The 17,811-nt window shown below is 32.6% G+C and overlaps 2 protein-coding genes across 2 annotated transcripts; both read right to left on the minus strand.

Annotated features, from left to right (window-relative positions):
* Positions 1 to 762: 762 nt before the first annotated feature.
* On the minus strand, positions 763 to 9,011 carry LOC123707699 (trypsin beta-like). The gene is made up of 9 exons (XM_045657979.1): positions 8,914 to 9,011; positions 6,541 to 6,553; positions 6,008 to 6,155; positions 5,619 to 5,645; positions 5,320 to 5,477; positions 3,184 to 3,270; positions 2,498 to 2,586; positions 1,758 to 1,839; positions 763 to 946 (listed from the first exon to the last, which is right to left on the minus strand). The coding sequence occupies exons 1-9, from the start codon at positions 8,959 to 8,961 to the stop codon at positions 810 to 812; spliced, it is 789 nt and encodes a 262-aa protein (XP_045513935.1). The 5' UTR covers positions 8,962 to 9,011; the 3' UTR covers positions 763 to 809.
* Positions 9,012 to 9,888: 877 nt separating this feature from the next.
* On the minus strand, positions 9,889 to 17,627 carry LOC123707078 (kallikrein-7-like). Its single transcript, XM_045656858.1, has 9 exons — positions 17,538 to 17,627; positions 14,759 to 14,774; positions 14,148 to 14,295; positions 13,661 to 13,684; positions 13,016 to 13,173; positions 12,710 to 12,796; positions 12,106 to 12,194; positions 10,915 to 10,996; positions 9,889 to 10,511 (listed from the first exon to the last, which is right to left on the minus strand). The coding sequence occupies exons 1-9, from the start codon at positions 17,580 to 17,582 to the stop codon at positions 10,396 to 10,398; spliced, it is 765 nt and encodes a 254-aa protein (XP_045512814.1). The 5' UTR covers positions 17,583 to 17,627; the 3' UTR covers positions 9,889 to 10,395.
* Positions 17,628 to 17,811: the final 184 nt, after the last annotated feature.

Raw genomic sequence — 17,811 nt, forward strand, 5'->3', positions numbered from 1 at the left:
ATTTATAAATGAGGTAAAAACTTAAGGGCTCAATATTGGCTTCAAATGAGATGATTTTGTTTACGCCTCCAATTAGTAACTAAAATATTTATGTGTAACTTAACTACTGTTGGGTTACATAACTAAGGTTATCAATAAAAACAATTTAACAGGTCCGATCCCTACATATGATAACATTACGTTGTATGTTGCTGTGGTTTTAATCAAACGCTAGTTTAGATTTATTTTTGCCAATTTAAAATATTTAATGACGATCTCTATCATTTATTACTATTGAGTAAGTTTGTGTGTATATTGAACTGTTGGGATTTTCTTCAAAGTAAAATTAGTCTAATGTCTCTTCTTGTTCCTTTATTATTTGTTTCTTAACCCCTATGACAGATAATTGTGTGCCTAATTTTGTTATTAATTTCGAGTCAAGGACACATGTAGCTATGTAGTTAGGGCGTAACTATCTATTGTTAAAAAACATCCGTTATTTGTAGTGGATCAAAACGAAAGGGAAAGTTATTTAAATAGTTATATTTAAAAAAATATCGCTCGCTATATTTATGGATGAGAAGCGAAATATTACGTTTCCATTGGGCGATTTTTGCATTACTCATTTTGTAAAGAAATTTATTTTAGTTATGTTAGTGCATTGAGTAAAAATTCAAAACCTCTTACTAAGAATTGTATCATCCAACGTCACCATTTTAAATATTCAATCAATAAGAAATACTTTAAAAAATATTGTTTTTCGGGAAGTAATAACAGACATAGTCAGTATAGACACTTAATTTTATTTGTTTATTAGTTTATAATTGAATTTAAAACGTTAGAATGGGTTCTGCAATAAGCACGTCGTCTCCATCAACAACGGAAATCTTTTCTTCCTCAGGTTCAGGTTCCTTCTCAGCTGTCTCCTCTTCAATCCAGGCTACGTACTTAGAAGTAGAAAGGAAGGCTAAAAGAGAAAACATTATACTTATATTCAATCTATTATTATTACTATGAAGTTGTGAAAACAAGGTAATGTTTTTAATTATTTTAATTAATATTAAAATGGACACTGTTTAAGTTAAAAATATTCTTATTCAGATGTATTAGCCTCTTGGTGTATTTAGAAATCCTTTTCGTTAAAAAAATTTAAAAGAATAAATTTCAAAATTGTATTACATTATCGTATTACAGGTTATATACATATTTATTTATTTGTTTTACCACATCGCACATAATACTATATGTGACAAGTTTATGAAGACGGTATACGTGACGATTTTAACTTAAAATACAATAAAAATACCAGCAATTTTTGTCAAGTAGTAAAAATAATTGCCAGCAAAGGAGCGGATTAGATATGAGATAGGAACTTAAGAATACTCTCTTTAAAATTTATCAGAGCTGTTGTACTGTTCAATCCATCATAATCGCGGAACATTCGAAAGAAGGTTTTTGCAGACGGAATTTGAAATTATCATATCATAGCTATAGTTGTTCATATGTTTTCTGTGTATGGATTGATGTAATATAAGTTTGCGTTATAAATATTGAATATATACGTTATCTGAAATCCTATATATAATTTTGGTGATTTTTCTGTATTGCTTTCAGATTAAAACAATTTCTTTTTAATTTTTCCATTTACGTATACATATATTTATATACAAGGTGGTACAAGGATTTGAGATGGGAGTCTTGATAATTTCACTAAACAAGTACTAGAAAAGGGTTTTCTTATAAATGTCAAGCTAAGGGTATATACATAATATACCAACCTCCTGCTGAGGTTTCATCAGCGATGCGTACAAGAATAGCGTGTACTTTGCCGTCAGACACTAAAGCCCCTCCCAAGTCGTACTGCAAGAACATTAATAATTTCGTAAATTAACATTTCTCTTTTATATTTCATTACTCCGTATTAAATAAGATTAAAATAATCCGTAATAATAACGGAACAGTTACGTAGACTCCGCAAGCGCACCGCAAGTATAATAATATCATTCTTCACAGATTTGTGCATAGTAATTGTCAGTAGAAGCGGTGACACTATTTGTAGTACAACATTTTTATTTATCTTTTCCACGAATTATTTCTGATCTAGAAATAAATACTCAGTTCTGTAGCCAAATTGCACTCGCCCCAGACAAATTAAAATAAATGTATGGAGACCTTTACTCAAAATGGGGTCCTCGCCGAACAAGATAAGAATTAGGAAATATAATCTATATATAGCAATGTTGATTCAAATAGTATAAAGTTAATTATTATATTGATCTTTCCGCTTTTTTCTCGAAGAGGTAGGCAGAGACCACGGATCTAGGGCTAGGGCCTGACATACATCTCTCGTCACAACTTTCATGATATTTACCATGATTGCATGCTCGTCGGTTCTGGGTACTTTAAAATAAGATATTAAAATAGATTAAATATTAGAATAGATTAAAATTAATAAAATAGTTTACAACAAGGAAATAAAGACTTTTCTTTTTTAAAGATTCAGTTAACATTAACAAACCCTGGTAGCATTGGCAGAGCTCTGTGCCACTAGTAGACCGTCAACTTCAGTAACCGTGTCAACCACGCAGTAAAGATCTTCACCGGCCTCTGCAATATAAAAAGAGCGTTGCATATAAGAAATAATATAAACTAGTTGTTCATAAACATGTTGTTATTCAAATAGTGGCTTGGATTCCGGACTGATTGTATGTGTATCGAATTATATATAGAAGAACGATTACTGAATAATAAATTAATATTGAAATTGTAGCCCAGTTTATTTCAAACATAGTAAATATGACAGTAATAATAAAGGCCTTCATTAGAATTGGCCGCATTCCTTTGATCATTAAATATATATATATATTTTAAGTAAGCCTGATTGTCGTAAATAAATAAATATAAAATCGTTTAAATTTAATGATTCGCTGGCTGTATGTTCAGGAATATTATATCTCTTACCTAAAATGAACAGAAAATTTACTTATAAAACTACAGACAAACTACAAACTACTAAATACAGAAGTACATCTTGAAGTTTTTTAATAATTCATTTATGAATCTGTATCGTAATATTAATGTTTTATTGGAGTACACGTAAAATGTTAGGAAGTGTAGAATATCTTACGATGGATTGCAGGCTAAAAAATTCAAGACTTCAGGGGAGTACAGTTGTTGTACTCGATTGTGGAACGGCCGACTTACCTCCATCTTTTTCGCCGTAGCCGCAAACCAGGCCAGTTCCAGGCACTTCAGCGTCAGAGGCTGCCAAAGGAATAGGCTGGATCTTGTCTGAAACCATCATTTTATCTAAGTGCCTGCTGACGTGTGTTACATTGTTATGTATTTAGAGAATGAGCGTAAACAAACAAAACATATTTTATTTTAAAAACCGAGTAAAAAATAACAAAACCTGTTAGATGAACTGACTACACATAGGAATGATAAATGAAATTGAAATCCAAAAACATCATTCAACCGAAGAGTCTTCACCAGCTTAAACATAATTGTACTTATCACAAATATTTAAAACACACTGTTGCGAAATATAAACGAAATTGTGTAAAAATTAAACTTTAAACTGAAGAACTGTAAAATGAAAATTGGTTTGAAGAGTACACCAAGTACTAGAGTAAAGTTGTGCGAAGTTTTGAGAGGTCTGTAATTAAAAGAGCTTCTCTTGGGCTCGTTTTAATTGCCGCGCGACAATTGCTCTCAGGATAAAATAGGGCCTAGTGATTGAGTTACCTTTTTCTTACTATTTACGAATGTTTGCGGGCATTTTCGTATATCTTATAACGTATATTTGGTATACCTTAGGTATTGTAGCGACATCTACAATCAGCGGTTACAAGCGATGATGTTATGACACTTGGCTAATGTTATTCTGACTGCTAAGGATTTACAACTACACAAACTTAGCAACGGGGCCTTCACGCCGACTAAGACCGATGTGTTCGTAGATTTTTCCTTTAGTTGGCAGGAAACGCATAACATCTTTCGTTCACAATATATTTGGTAAACGGTATTACGGAGGAAATCAACCATTTTATATTGAAAGCGTGTTTTTTTTTAATCTGTGCAAGAATACACAGAAAATGCTGTACTTTAGGTGTCTACGGCAAACAATAATAGCCTATATCATATACATAAGCTATTTGTGTTGATATAATATAGCCATTATAACTATTATACATATTTGTATGTTGTTGAAGAAATGAAATTTAAGTTATATAACTAAAAATTACCCGTCACGTCGTTTGTCCGCTATGGACTCCTAAACTACTTAACCGGTTTCAATCAAATTTGCACACCGTATACAGAGTTATCTAACTTAAAGATAGGATAGCTTACATATATTTATATATAATTCTACTGTACGTGTGGGTATCTCCTCTAAAAAAACTCCTCAGAACTCCTCTAAAACCGGTTTGAATGTCTTTTGGGTGGAGTCCTGGATGGTTTAGAGTCACAAATCAGCCCGGCAGATGGCGCTGCAGTCGGTATTTTCATACTTTGTTTAATTTCCTAATCACTTGAAATGTCATGAAGGACAACGTTTTCAACACAAGGATTGATTGATTGAAACCCGTATAGTGTAAATTACTTACTAGCGTGTTGTAAGAAGATAAATGAAGTGAAAAAGGTTTTGATAATTGTAACAGGAAGGCTTTACCAAAATCTATCAAATATAAAAATGGACGACACGAAAAAAACATGTGATCTATATTTCACAAATTTAACTTCAAATTATAAATCAAGATTAATTAAGAGAATTCGCAAAGTTGTGTATCGTAACGGAATATGAAGAGGCTTCCAATAATTGGGTACACCACGAAGATTTATTTAATATTCTGTTTCGGGAAACATCACAATTTTGTTATACACTTTTCAGTAAATCATAAGAAAGAAGTTTTGTTAAGAAAATAATCGTATTCATTTTAAATTTCCTTTTTATTAAAAACTAAAGAAATTGGTAATTAATAAAATATTATATAGTATTGTAATGTAAAAGGATAAAATTAAACCATAGTGTACGTTATAAAACTATTTCTAAATATACAGTCCCTACATAACAGAATTCCATAACGCCAATACATTGGTATTTGCATCAGTTTTTGTAATAATTTTTATGTAAAGGTGATCCTTTGTAGAATAATTCTGATCCAACAACCAATCACCCTTATTTAATAATATTAAAAAGGAATAACAAGAAACCCCAATTTTATTCCACAATAAGTATGTGAAAAACGCGTAAAATTAGATGCACCTCCACAAAATAACTAACGTATTAAAAATCGTGATCATTTTTTAATGATATCTTTCGGTGTCTTAGCTTACCTGTGAATTCAATATCCCTGTCAATGTCAATAAGACCAATGTCATTGGCTCCAGTTTTGTGATCGTACTCAGGGTGGATTTTAACCTTTGTGGTTTCTGTCACGAAACCAGGTCTGTAGACATTTGAGGCGTCGTAGCGGACCCATATAAAACGTGAGCTGAAAAAAATAATATTTATAAGGAAGTGTTATAGGCGTCTATTTTTTATCTGCCATTAGCTTAGTAAATTTTTCGAATTGTATCAAATATATTAATAGGTATAGAGTTTGTAAAGTTTCAATAATCATGTAGTTACTTACTCCGTTGGAACGCCGTCACTGGCCAATCTGTAACAAAAAAGTTCAACTTCATAAAATATTAAAGCAATACGAGCAAATGTAAACATCTCCAACGAGAATTCTCAAGCAGTTTAGAGATGAGAGTGACGTTTGTTAGACGGAAAAAAACAAGGCATTTTCAAAGACATAATAGCATATAGTGCGAATAAATATTTACTTTGAATTCAATCCTAATTTATGAGATGATCATATCTAATACGATTGGATTTTATGAAAGTTTATGAAATCGCAAAAGATGTTCTCGATTACAGAACATAATAGTCTCGACCAGGCAACATCAAAAGTCCATTAGATACTCAATTTCAAATTAAAAAGATTTTCAATCAAGACTTTTTTATTACAATACTTACTCAGACAAGCAGGAAGCAGCAGTAATGATCCATCTTTTGTTGTAGATAGTTCCTACACAGGAGTCCAGACGTCCTCTGAACGACATGCGTGAGAAACGAAGGTGAACAAACCAGGGTACATCAAAACTGGTTTCTTCATCGTTGGACGCTAAAAGTTACCTTTTTAGTTTTTTAATTAGACTTAATAAATAAACACAACTGTCGACTAGTGCATTTCTATAAGTGAATTCCTAAATTTTTAGGCAATTGCGTTGAATCATTTTGGACCTTACTTGTATTGCATATCTCAAAAACATACGTTTCTAGCAGCTGTTATGAACTGGAAAGTATTTTTTTACATCAATCCGTGTTAATATAATGAATTTTTAACTTATGATTAGTATTGTTTGTAGGAAAACTAATAATTTATTTCTGTCAAATTTGTTGTAATCGATAAGGCAAGAAGTCTTATATTTATCCGTCAGATAACGCAAGGACGAATATAGCTGTAAGCTACTTGGTAAATGGTATTTTTTAGAAATACTGGCACTTACATACGACACGGCCCTGTAACAAAAAAAAATATTTATTACTTAAAATACCAAAATTAACAACACCATATAATAATCTATTGAACTATAATCTAATCTTCTAATAGTGATCTTTTCGAAAGTTGGCGATCGTAAGGACTACTTTAATTTTGGATGACGCGCTTCTGAACAATAACTTGGTGCCTTAACCAAATCATTGCTGAATATTATTCAACAAAGTCACTCACTCACGTCTCTCTCAGAGGCACGCGAAAGTGCGACGTAAAGTGCTTCGAATGATAGTGGAAGGCGCTCTTATTTTTTGGTATTACGTAAGAAAATTTATACAGAACAATATAATCCAATGTAACAATACAATATGCCAACCAATACATATCTACATGTATATCAAGCAATCCTTTTTAGAGTCATTTATATGTAAAAACTTAACAAAGCAATGCAATGTAAAGGTATGTAGATTTTGTTTTAGTAATTAGCTTACCCAAAACAGGAGCTAATTATGCAGTAATTAAGGCATTAGGACAAGATTATATGGGACGGGGATTAAGACATGATAAATGAGCACGAATTCAGATAAGATTAAATAAATTACATTTTCAATCGTGAGTATATGTAAGTAATAATGTATTATCTAGGTATAAATAGAACTTTACAATTATAATGCTAAGTTTGTTAAAACTTAATTTTGCTCGGTAATGGTTTCAACATTACAAATATTATATTTTACGTCGTAATCCACCTTGAATCCAATTACACATTATTATTATTATTAAATTTTGTTTTAATATATCACTGTGTTGGCCTAGTGGCTTGAGCGTGCAACGCTCATCCCTGAGGTCGTAGGTTCGATCCCCGGCTGTGCACCAATGGATTTTCTTTCTATATGCGCATTTAACATTAACTCGAACGGTGAAGGAAAACATCGTGAGGAAACCGTAAATGCCTTAGACCTAAAATGTCGAAGGCTTTATCACCTACTTGCCTATTTTTTACAAAATGATCATGAAATAGATACAGAAATCTGAGGCCCAGACCTATAAAAGGTTGTAGCGCCATTAATTGACTTTTTTTTAAATATATCATACTTAGTTCCAAGTTCTAAGCTCATGGAAGACTGCCCATGTGCTTATTCCCAAAAAAGGCGACCGCTCGGAACCATCTAGCTACAGACTTATAGCAATAACTTATTTATTTTCCAAGCTAATGGAGTCAATTATCAATAGGCAGCTCTTGCGATACCTGGAGGAGCACCAGCTAATTAGTGATCTAGTGACTTTCGCCAAGGTCGTTCGCCTGGCGATTTTCTTGACTATCTGACTCATATGTGGGCCGACTGACTCATTAGCCGCTAGCTTGGATATAGCTAAAGACTTCGATCGAGTTTGGCATAGTGGGCTTCTTTCGAAACTACTGTCTTACGGTTTGCCCGATGGCTTATGCCGATGTCTAAAAAAAATCTTGTAGGACGTAGAATAAAAGTGCTAGTTGACGCAGTATGCTCTATTCCTAGACCCATCAATGCTGGTGTTACGCAAGGTTGTGACCTCTGAAAAAAGCTGGGTGTTTTGGGTAGGGCTAACCTGTATTTCAATGAGGTACAACATATGCAGCTCTACAAGGCTCAAGTACTACCTCATATAGAATACTGCTCACATCTCTGGGCTGGTGCTCCCAAATACCAGTCTCTTCCTTTTGACCAAATTCAGCGAAGGGCTTGTCGAATTGTCAATCTCCAATGTATTACTGATGGGCTTGATTCTCTCTCTCAAAAAACATTGCTTCTCTTGGTGTTTTCTATAAAGTATGTGTGAAGAACTGTGTTTGTTCTGAAGAATTGTTTGGGTTGATCCAACCTGCCTCGTTTTAACACCATACGATCGATTCCAAACTTTATCAACATTACCTTGATGGCTAGTTTCCTCAGTCCGTGTGACATTTTCTTTTACGAACTAGCGAACTGTGGAATCGACACCCGGTGAGATGTTCTCTAAGAGAGTTGACCTCCATCTATTCACCCATAGGCACCTACAAATAATATGGGTGTCTATGGTTTGCGATGACTGCCCTTTAAGGGCGTCCCGTACGCTCGTTTGTAAACCATAAACTTGGCAACATAAAATAGTGACAAGGAACAGATAATGTAAATTCAGTCCTTCATTTTTTTAAAATACTGACATAATTTACAATATTTGGTTTGATTTGAATTGTATTTAGTTAGACTTTGATAATTTAAATCCAGATATGTCGGTTAATCTCTGCACCTAACTCAGAATTTGAATTACGAACTATAATATTATATTTATAAATATTGCGAGCAATATATTTATCAACAAGTGAAAAACGAACACACGAAAAAATGAATGAAGGAAATCTCACCTGTACCGCGGCTAAGACGCAAAATAAAATAACCGTAAAGACCTTCATTTTGGGCGACCCAATAATTACTAATTGTAAATGTATTTAATTTAATATTAATTATAATTAGCTATCGATTATTGATACGACATCTTGCAATTCATCCATAATCGCATTTAGAAGATAATATTATACTTAGCTTTTAACTATCAACTAATCCGATGATTTTAACATTATTTGCTGATATTTGCTTATTAGACTATTTGATATTCTTTAGTTTAGTCAACAATCATTTATTTTAAATAAAATTTAATGTTTCTGTAGACTTGCAGTACAGTACATAGTAAAAAGCAAAAAAGTATATTTTTTAATAACTCTATATTGGCTATATTTTGTTTTATGTATGGTTTTATAAATAACTATGTGTGCAAAGCTGAATTTCAATATTCTAAAATTATTAGACTCTGTCTTGACTGCTTAACGGTTAACTATTTTTAAAACATTGGGTATTTAATTTATTGCTTAATTATTCATGAAACTTCCAAATCTTTTAAATTAAATTTAATTAGAATTAAATAACATTATTCTGACACTTGTTTTTATGTTTTAAGTAATAAATAACATGTTTATTGCATACTTACAACCTGTTCGCAGCGCCATCTGTTGACGAACTTTGTAAAGTGGCATTTCGTATTAAAATAAATTTATAATTAATGTAAAATAAATCATTTTGAGTTATGTAAAATTCATAATAATATTAACTTTCAGTTTTTAACTATATTTTATAATTAATTGAACAGTAACTTGATGAAGTTGCAGTTGTTAAATTAGTAAAGTTTAATATAAAATTAAATTTACGAGTAGTTCAGTTCTGTGCCAGAAATCTTGTGAAAAATAAACAAAGCGATATTACGAGTGTGTTTTAATTAAAATAAGGACACGATAATCTGACGTATCCCCGACATATACTTATAGAAATAAAAATGAAAAATCAAGACTATTTTCAGGCTTTTAATATTGATACAATTTTAAACACTTTTTAATACAAAATTATATTTAGAAACAACGTAAACAAGTTAATATCCCTTTAGTTCTCCTCTACAATGACAATTTTAAACATTCTGCTCTTTTATTTACACCACCTTGCAAAAAATGCATTATAGTTATAATAGTTACCTTATCCTTATCGCTTGCAAGCGATCTCTTCCAGGCAGTGTGAGGAAAGAATTTTTTAAAATTAAATAAGGTTAGCGCCAGAAGTGCAAAACGACATAAGATATAAAATCACTTACCATAAAGAATAGAACAAAACAAGCAATTAAGCCATATGTAGACAATGAAAAGGACTAAAAAAAAGGACACACGAATCACTAGTTTCAGTAGTATAAAAGTTGGGGATAAGAGTTTTTAGTCTCTCTAGAACTCCTTGAGCGCGTATTTTCTAGTATAATTATTTATTTTACATATATACTATAACAAAATGTATCATTAAATAAGCCCGTTTCATTCAGCTACAAGGACGTCATTATCATCGACCTCCAAAGTCTCCTCACTGTCAGGTTCCTTCTCGTTTGTCACGTCCTCTATCCAGGACAAGAACTTAGAGGTGGGGAGGAAAGCTGTAAGATTATTGCATTTAATTGTGTGTCGAGTCATATCAAAATTTTAAGGGTTACGACAGACGCAGTTCGATGCTCTATTTAAAGATTTTATTTAAAACCAGGTTTCATATATTGAAACACCACCTTTTAATATATGACAATTATACATATTTACACAAAAATATACCTAACTAACCTACCACCTAACTAAAGATTTTCTGGTGAGTTTAGAGTGGTACGTCAGATTTCTTAATTATGTAAAAATTATGCATTATATTTTTTATAGGAATTATATTATGTTAATTAGCTTTTAATACTATGTAAGAATTAGAAAAGATATTGCTTTAAAAACAATGCTGCTTTAAATTGTTAAAAAATCTAATTGTTAAATAGTTAATGGGATTTATATTCAATTACACACCTCCAGCTGAGTTGTCATCAGCAGCTCGTACAAGTATACCATGCACCTTGCCATCTGACACTAAAGCGGCCCCAATATCATACTGGAATGTAGATTAAAAATATTTTATAACCGATACAAGTCTGGAAGCGAGTTGCAATATTCGCAGAAACTGTACCTTGACTAACAAATCAGGCCATAAATACTGTTTCATAAAAACTTTTCTTTTTTCAACTTGTTAATAATTTTGAATTTGGAAAACGTATATTATTTTAAAAACGTCTTTCGATTTTGCGCCATTTCATATATTTTTTGTGTTCATTATCAAATTACAATATGGAATGGAATAAATAATGTGTTAAAGAAAATAGGATTGCAGTGGTCGCCTTGCAAGAAGTGGGTATGGAGCCGTCAGTTACATTCCAGACACTTCAAGAGCGTGGTATCAGCCGTATGTTCGTATATCGTACTATCAACAGATACGACAACACTTCGTCTGTCGAAAACCAAAAAAGATCGGCGACCGCGTGCTTTTAGAACTACAAAGGCTGTTAAAGGCAGAATTCGTCGAAATCCCAGTAGGAAGCGAATAATATTATCGCGAGAAATGCAGATTCCCGCTAGAACTGTCGCGTATTATAAAACAAGACCTGAAGCTCGGTGCTTATCGTCGATATACAGGACATGCCCTAAATCCATCTTTACAAAGAGAGTGGATCGATCAAAACGCTTTCTGTCGCGATACGCAGGTGAAAATATTTCTGTTTTTACAGATGAAAAAATTTTGACGATTGAAGAACACTACAATAAGCAAAATGATACAAAGGAATAAGTTCACAGTTGTAAAGAAGCTGATTAAAAGGTCAGAAGGGTACAACGTGGTTATCATTCTGCGTCAGTGATGGTTTGTTTTTTGGAGCAAGCAGTGGTAAAATTTCCTTTGGAAACAGTGCGTAAATCCGTAGATTCGTGGACAAACAGATTAAAGGCCTGTATAAAAGCCACAATTTCGAATATATATTTTTTAAATTTTTGCTGAGCCTTTAATAAGTATGTAGGTATAAATTTTAATAATATTACATAACTTCATTACAGAATGCATTTTTATTTGTTATATAATTTATGGCTGGACTACTTAGGTATATAGATATTATATACTACAACCCTATTTCGGGCAAAAGTTAAACGCCTTAAGGAAAATAATAAGCATACCTTGGAAGCATTGACACTGCTCTGTGCAATAAGAAGACCGTCAGCCTCAGTTACTGTGACGTCCACGCAGAATAGATCTTCACCAAATTCTAAAACAATTACAGTAACAATCACAAAATAGAAATGTATAAAAAATGTGTACCAGTGTTCACACCTAAGAAGTGAAACTTCTTGAAGACCTTATTTTTCGAAAAATGCATATAGTAACTTAACGGGAATTGGTTCAATAAAGTTAAATTAGATAAAGTTCAACAAAAGGCTTTTATTGTCATAGACATGAATACAAATAATACAATTATTTAATTTTACCTTTTTACTACTAAGATTATTACAGAATTTCATTAATTGTTATAGAATTGTTATTATCATTGTTATCGTTATTATATAGTTTTGTTATTAATGGCTTCGTATTATCCGTGGTAGGGACAAGAAAAAAATGGCGCGCAACGGAAAAATGTGACGTGTAACCGAAAAATATGACGGTATTTTTTTCCAACGCCGATAAAGATCACATCAAAAATTGTGTACCAAGATACCTTACATATATGATTAGGCAAGTAATCTTAAAAGGAAAAAGCTGCGATAAAATAATTAAATTACTTACTCCCATCTTTTTCGCCATAACTGCAAACCCGGCCAGATGAAGGAGGTTGATCGTCACTTTCTGCCAACTCAATAGGTTGAATCTTGTCTAACATAAAAAAAAACAAAAGTTTTGTTTTTAAAACATTTTTATGTTTAGATATTCAGTAGAAGAGCATAAAAAATAAGTAAGTAAGAAATGGCCTTGAAGAAAGAATGGCCTAAAGTGAAAATAAAGGAATGTCGTAGGAGGAAAATATCAAACCTGAAGGGCCGATCCGTAGAATTTAGGTGTCGCTAGAAACTAACGATTCTGCCATGAACTTACCCGTGAATTCAATACGCCTATTGAGGTCAAGAAGTCCAAGGTTATTCTCTAAAGTTATGGGGTCAAACTGAGGGTGGGTTATTACGTCCAGAGATTCAATCACGAAGCCTGGTGTAAAGACATGCTTGGTATCGAAGCGACTCCAGATGTAGCGAGACCTGTATGGATGATAGTAAATGTTAAACTACTACTGTTTAGCTATTTTAAAGTATATAGTTGTAAACTCAATATCCTAATAAGAACTAAATCAATGTAATTACACTCATAAGCTTCCTATAGACATATTGTAAACGTAACAGAAACAGAAGCAAGAGTGGTTATAAAATCTCACTTGTTTTTGAATAAGAATAATAAGATGTAGGAATTTAATAATTAAATTATTATCATATTCCGACCTCTCGTCCGAGAGGTTAAAGAAAGATTTTTCTGGTACAGCGAAGCAAAATGTGTATAATAATAAATAATGGTATTTAATTGAGACGCTTTTTACTTATATTCTATAAATAATGTGGAAGAATACATAAAAATTTTTTTAACTTAAATTGAAAATGAGATAGGATTTTACAAAGTTCGTAAATGTTATTTGGGTATATTTAATTAAAGAATTAATAAAATAGTTTTAAAACAATATAAAAATATACTTACGTAATATTATAACCCTCAATGTCCCTGAAACAATAAATTTTGCATCACATTTTAGGTGGCGATAAAGCTTATTTATTAAAATAAGCGTCTAATTATACAATTAAAGATTTAAAATAAGGCTGTCTACCAACTATATCCTCCCATACCACTTGCGATAAAGTGTCAAACATGGAAACGATAATAATTAAAAAAAAAAAAAAAAAACTAGTAGATACTATTTTGATTTTAGCTGGATTTAATTATGCATTAACTACGTTTCGTTTTGTGTTTACTCTATACAGGTATATCCTCTTTCGTGGATTTTTTTTTTGCAGAATAAAATAAAATCTATTACAACAAATACCTAGGACAAAATTTAGAACGTTAACCGTATGACCCGTATAGGCTGGCGTTATATACTTGCCTATACTCAACGCTACCTACAATATAAACGACGCAACGGTTTAGTGGACAAAAATATTATATCTATAGTTTCCGGAAAACTTACTCCATCAAACAGCTAGCTGCAGTAAGAACCCATCTGTCGTTGTAGAGAGCCCCAACACAGGTATCTAATTTACCTCTGAGTGACAAACGCGTGAAACGAAGGTGAACCAACCAGGGCACGCTTGGAGTGCTTGGTATCTCATCAGGAGCTGAAAATTAAAAGGTAGCTTTTGCCTATCTCGTCGATGTTAATTAGGTATTCAATGCTACAAGAGCGAAACGAAAGTTATTTTCTTTGGTGCAAAGTAACAAGATCAATAATTGGCATATTTTATTGGTTTTGTTATTATTTATTGTACGTCTTATGTAGATTTCACTTTCCCTCTATATTATTTAAATATTATGATTTGTACTGATTTTTTCCAAAAATTGTTAAATAAATAAATACTATTTGTAGTATTTAATTATAATAAAATATTTAACTGTAAGAAAATCTTAAAAACGTTTAAAAAATTATTTTCATACAATGCTCATACTCATAACTACCTGATTTAAAAAATATTCTATCTCCGTGTAAAACAAGAGTATGACGCATCGCTCCAAATACTTTAATAATTTTGATAATATTTAAGCACACATAAAAAATAATTTTAACCTAATTAATATACTTACATTCCGCACTTTCACCCTGCAACAAAAACGAAGGAATATTGTTAATATATTTAAGATGGTTTGGATAAAATCCATGTAATTAAAATATAATTTAATCTATACTAAATTAAATGGAACATCATTATAGCAAATCGCTGCTACTTTGGCCTTTTAGGCCATAGTAAATATTTCCGATCGTGACATTTCAGTAAGAAAACCAAGCCTGTTCTGCTCAAGACTCTCCTGCGATCAGTGCTCACTTAAGGTTATTAAACCTCGGGCTTCAGCAAGTAGGACAAGCTTGCTGTGGTCACTTTCGAGCGGAAGATTCTTCGAAGAACTTTGCGAACTGTTTACGGCGACGGTGTTTGGCGTATTCGCGTCAATTAAGAACTTTATAACATCTTTGACGACCCCAAAATTCAACAGTCTCAAATGGTTGAGACTTATGCACCGAATGGTGAATGACAGAACCCCAAAATCCTTAGTGAGCTCATAACTTGGTGGCAAGAGAAACCCTGGTAGACCGAGTGCGTGTTATTAGGATGGAGTTATTTTATTTTTTTATTTATTAACACTTCGTTACATTAGAATATAAAAATTGAACATAATTAAATGAAAAGGAGGGCAACTGGCGGCCTTATAGCTTTCGAGCCATCTCTTCCAGGCAACCACTGTGAGTAAAGAAAAAAAAACAAGTAAACAAGAAGTGCAAAAATACATATTACGAATAGTTATAAAGAAGAAACTAAACAGGAACAAAAATAAACTAAACTGATACTGGATGACATGAAAAACATAAAGTAAAAAGTGCACATGAACACGATAATCCAATTCAAGATCAATCTCACGTCAGTTAGTAGTTAGTACGAAAGTTAGGGATACGACGTGGACACGTAATGTTTGTACAGAAGAAATTTAATAAATTTTGATCAAATAAAGTTGTTAAGGATCTCGAAACAATAGGTGTTCGAAGTTGGAAGCAAGAAGCACGAGATACTCCTAGATTGCAATGGCGAATTATACTTGCGGACGCTAAGGCCCAGATAGCCATTGATGAAATTATATGGAATTATATAAGATAATAATAAACTCAAATGTAATTGAGAGTTCAAGTATTTTGCTTTATTTCTAACTGCGCTATTTGCTGTCCATTTTTCGTAATGGACTTTTAGTTTTGTAGAATATAGTTGCAGTAGTAGTAGTAGTAGTAAATAAGCAATGTAGCTTTTATAGCCTATTTTTGTATAGATATTCTTGGGTTCCAACTTCCATTCTAAGTAGACAAAGATCTTATAAAATATTATTTTAATTTATGATTTGAGTTTTTATGTTTTGTAATTTAGATTAAATTTTTTTCGTATTCTGATAGTTGTTTTTGTGAACCGTTTTTCTTTGCTAGTCATAGTCAAATATATGTATAATATGTGTGTGTCCTAATTTTGTGGTCCAAGTAAAAAAAAAAATAGTTAAATCATAAAATTTTATCATTAGTTAAAAATCAAATTACAAAAGCGGACCGGATATTAAGCCATACAAATAAAGCGTGCAGATTAGATAAAAATCCACGCTCAATTTGATTTACGCATTTATGTTAAGATAAACATGAATATTTGTATTAGATACGTATAATCGAACAAACTCGATCGAACAAAACTATGCAATTCAATTTTTTTATAAAATATGAAGTAAAATGGGACACACTGTCAGAAGGCTCGTAAGTGCGTTGCTGGCCTTTTCCGTCTCGCCTTGCTCAGCACACCAAGCTTTTTGGAAGTTAATTTAGCCTCTCCTTCCGGATGACCGCGAAACTGAACGTCATTCGATATGTCTACGCCCAGTATTCCGGTTTGCTGAAACTTTAGAAGAGTAGCGACAAATGGTGTTATTAAACAGGCAACTTGTGTCTTCTTCGACTTAAATTGGACTAGATCAAGTCGTCCCAGTCTGTGACTCCACGTAGTTATATCCTTTTTTTAGTTTTTATCTTTTTTTGTTCGTTGATATTGGTATTACGAGATGTCACCACTTCCGCTCACGCTTTAAAGCAAAGTACAACGCTATTGACGCGCCTTGCCACCGATCGGCGCCGCAGAAGATGTAATAAAAAGTATCATGCCCACCAGAACGACTTCAGTGACCGAGTCAACTACGGAATCTAGAGCATCCCACGAAAAGCATATAGACCCCAAGGGTAGGACACAAAGAAACACTACATCCTGTCCCAATCTGCTAACCTAGAGTGCCAACTAAGACTCCGGACCATGCAGTGATTCGACGAACCCAAAGGAACCGAAAGGGTCGACGAAGACTTGTTAGTTATCTGGATATAAGTTAACAGAATGTCCAACAAAGACAGTTTCTGACCATCCACATCTCGTATTCACGTAATTGCAGGAACGATGTATCAGGTCATATGCCAAGGCAAAGTCGTGATGTCGCGTGATTGGTGGTAGTCAGAAACGTATGATCCCCCCCCCCTGTGTAATCTCTCTTCAAACTGAACTGTCATACTTTTTAGTGGGGAGGAGACTCACTGCACGAAACGCGAGTACAATAATGAACCTATTGCACCACTTCATGCTGGTTTTCTATGAGAAAAACTTAGACTTAGAAACATGATATCCATTATATTAAAGCGATGGACTTTTAACTTAGTTTATAGTGTAAATAAGTATTTACACAACCCAAGCAACCTAACCTATCAGGTCACACGAATTAAAACGTAATTTGTGATAATTAAATGATTGAAAGTGTATCTTTTAATGATAAAAACACGTAATTATACACTATTACATACCTGTATCGCAACTAAGATGAATACTAAAATCCCTAGACTCTTCATGTTGCTGGATATATTCCTTACTGTTTAAAAAAACACTTTACATTCATATTACCTCAACCTTATCGCATATCTTAAATTGATTTCAACAAATCGGCTGATTAAAATCTAATAATTTGTCATGGGATTTTCTGTAAAACTCATTACGTTTGCTCCTTTAAAAATTTGTATTAAATAATCATTCATACCAAGAAATCATTTCTTCGGCAGATACTCTTACTACTGAAAACTT

This window comes from Pieris brassicae, chromosome 3 (assembly GCF_905147105.1).
Source record: "Pieris brassicae chromosome 3, ilPieBrab1.1, whole genome shotgun sequence".
Classification (NCBI taxonomy): Eukaryota; Metazoa; Arthropoda; class Insecta; order Lepidoptera; family Pieridae; genus Pieris; species Pieris brassicae.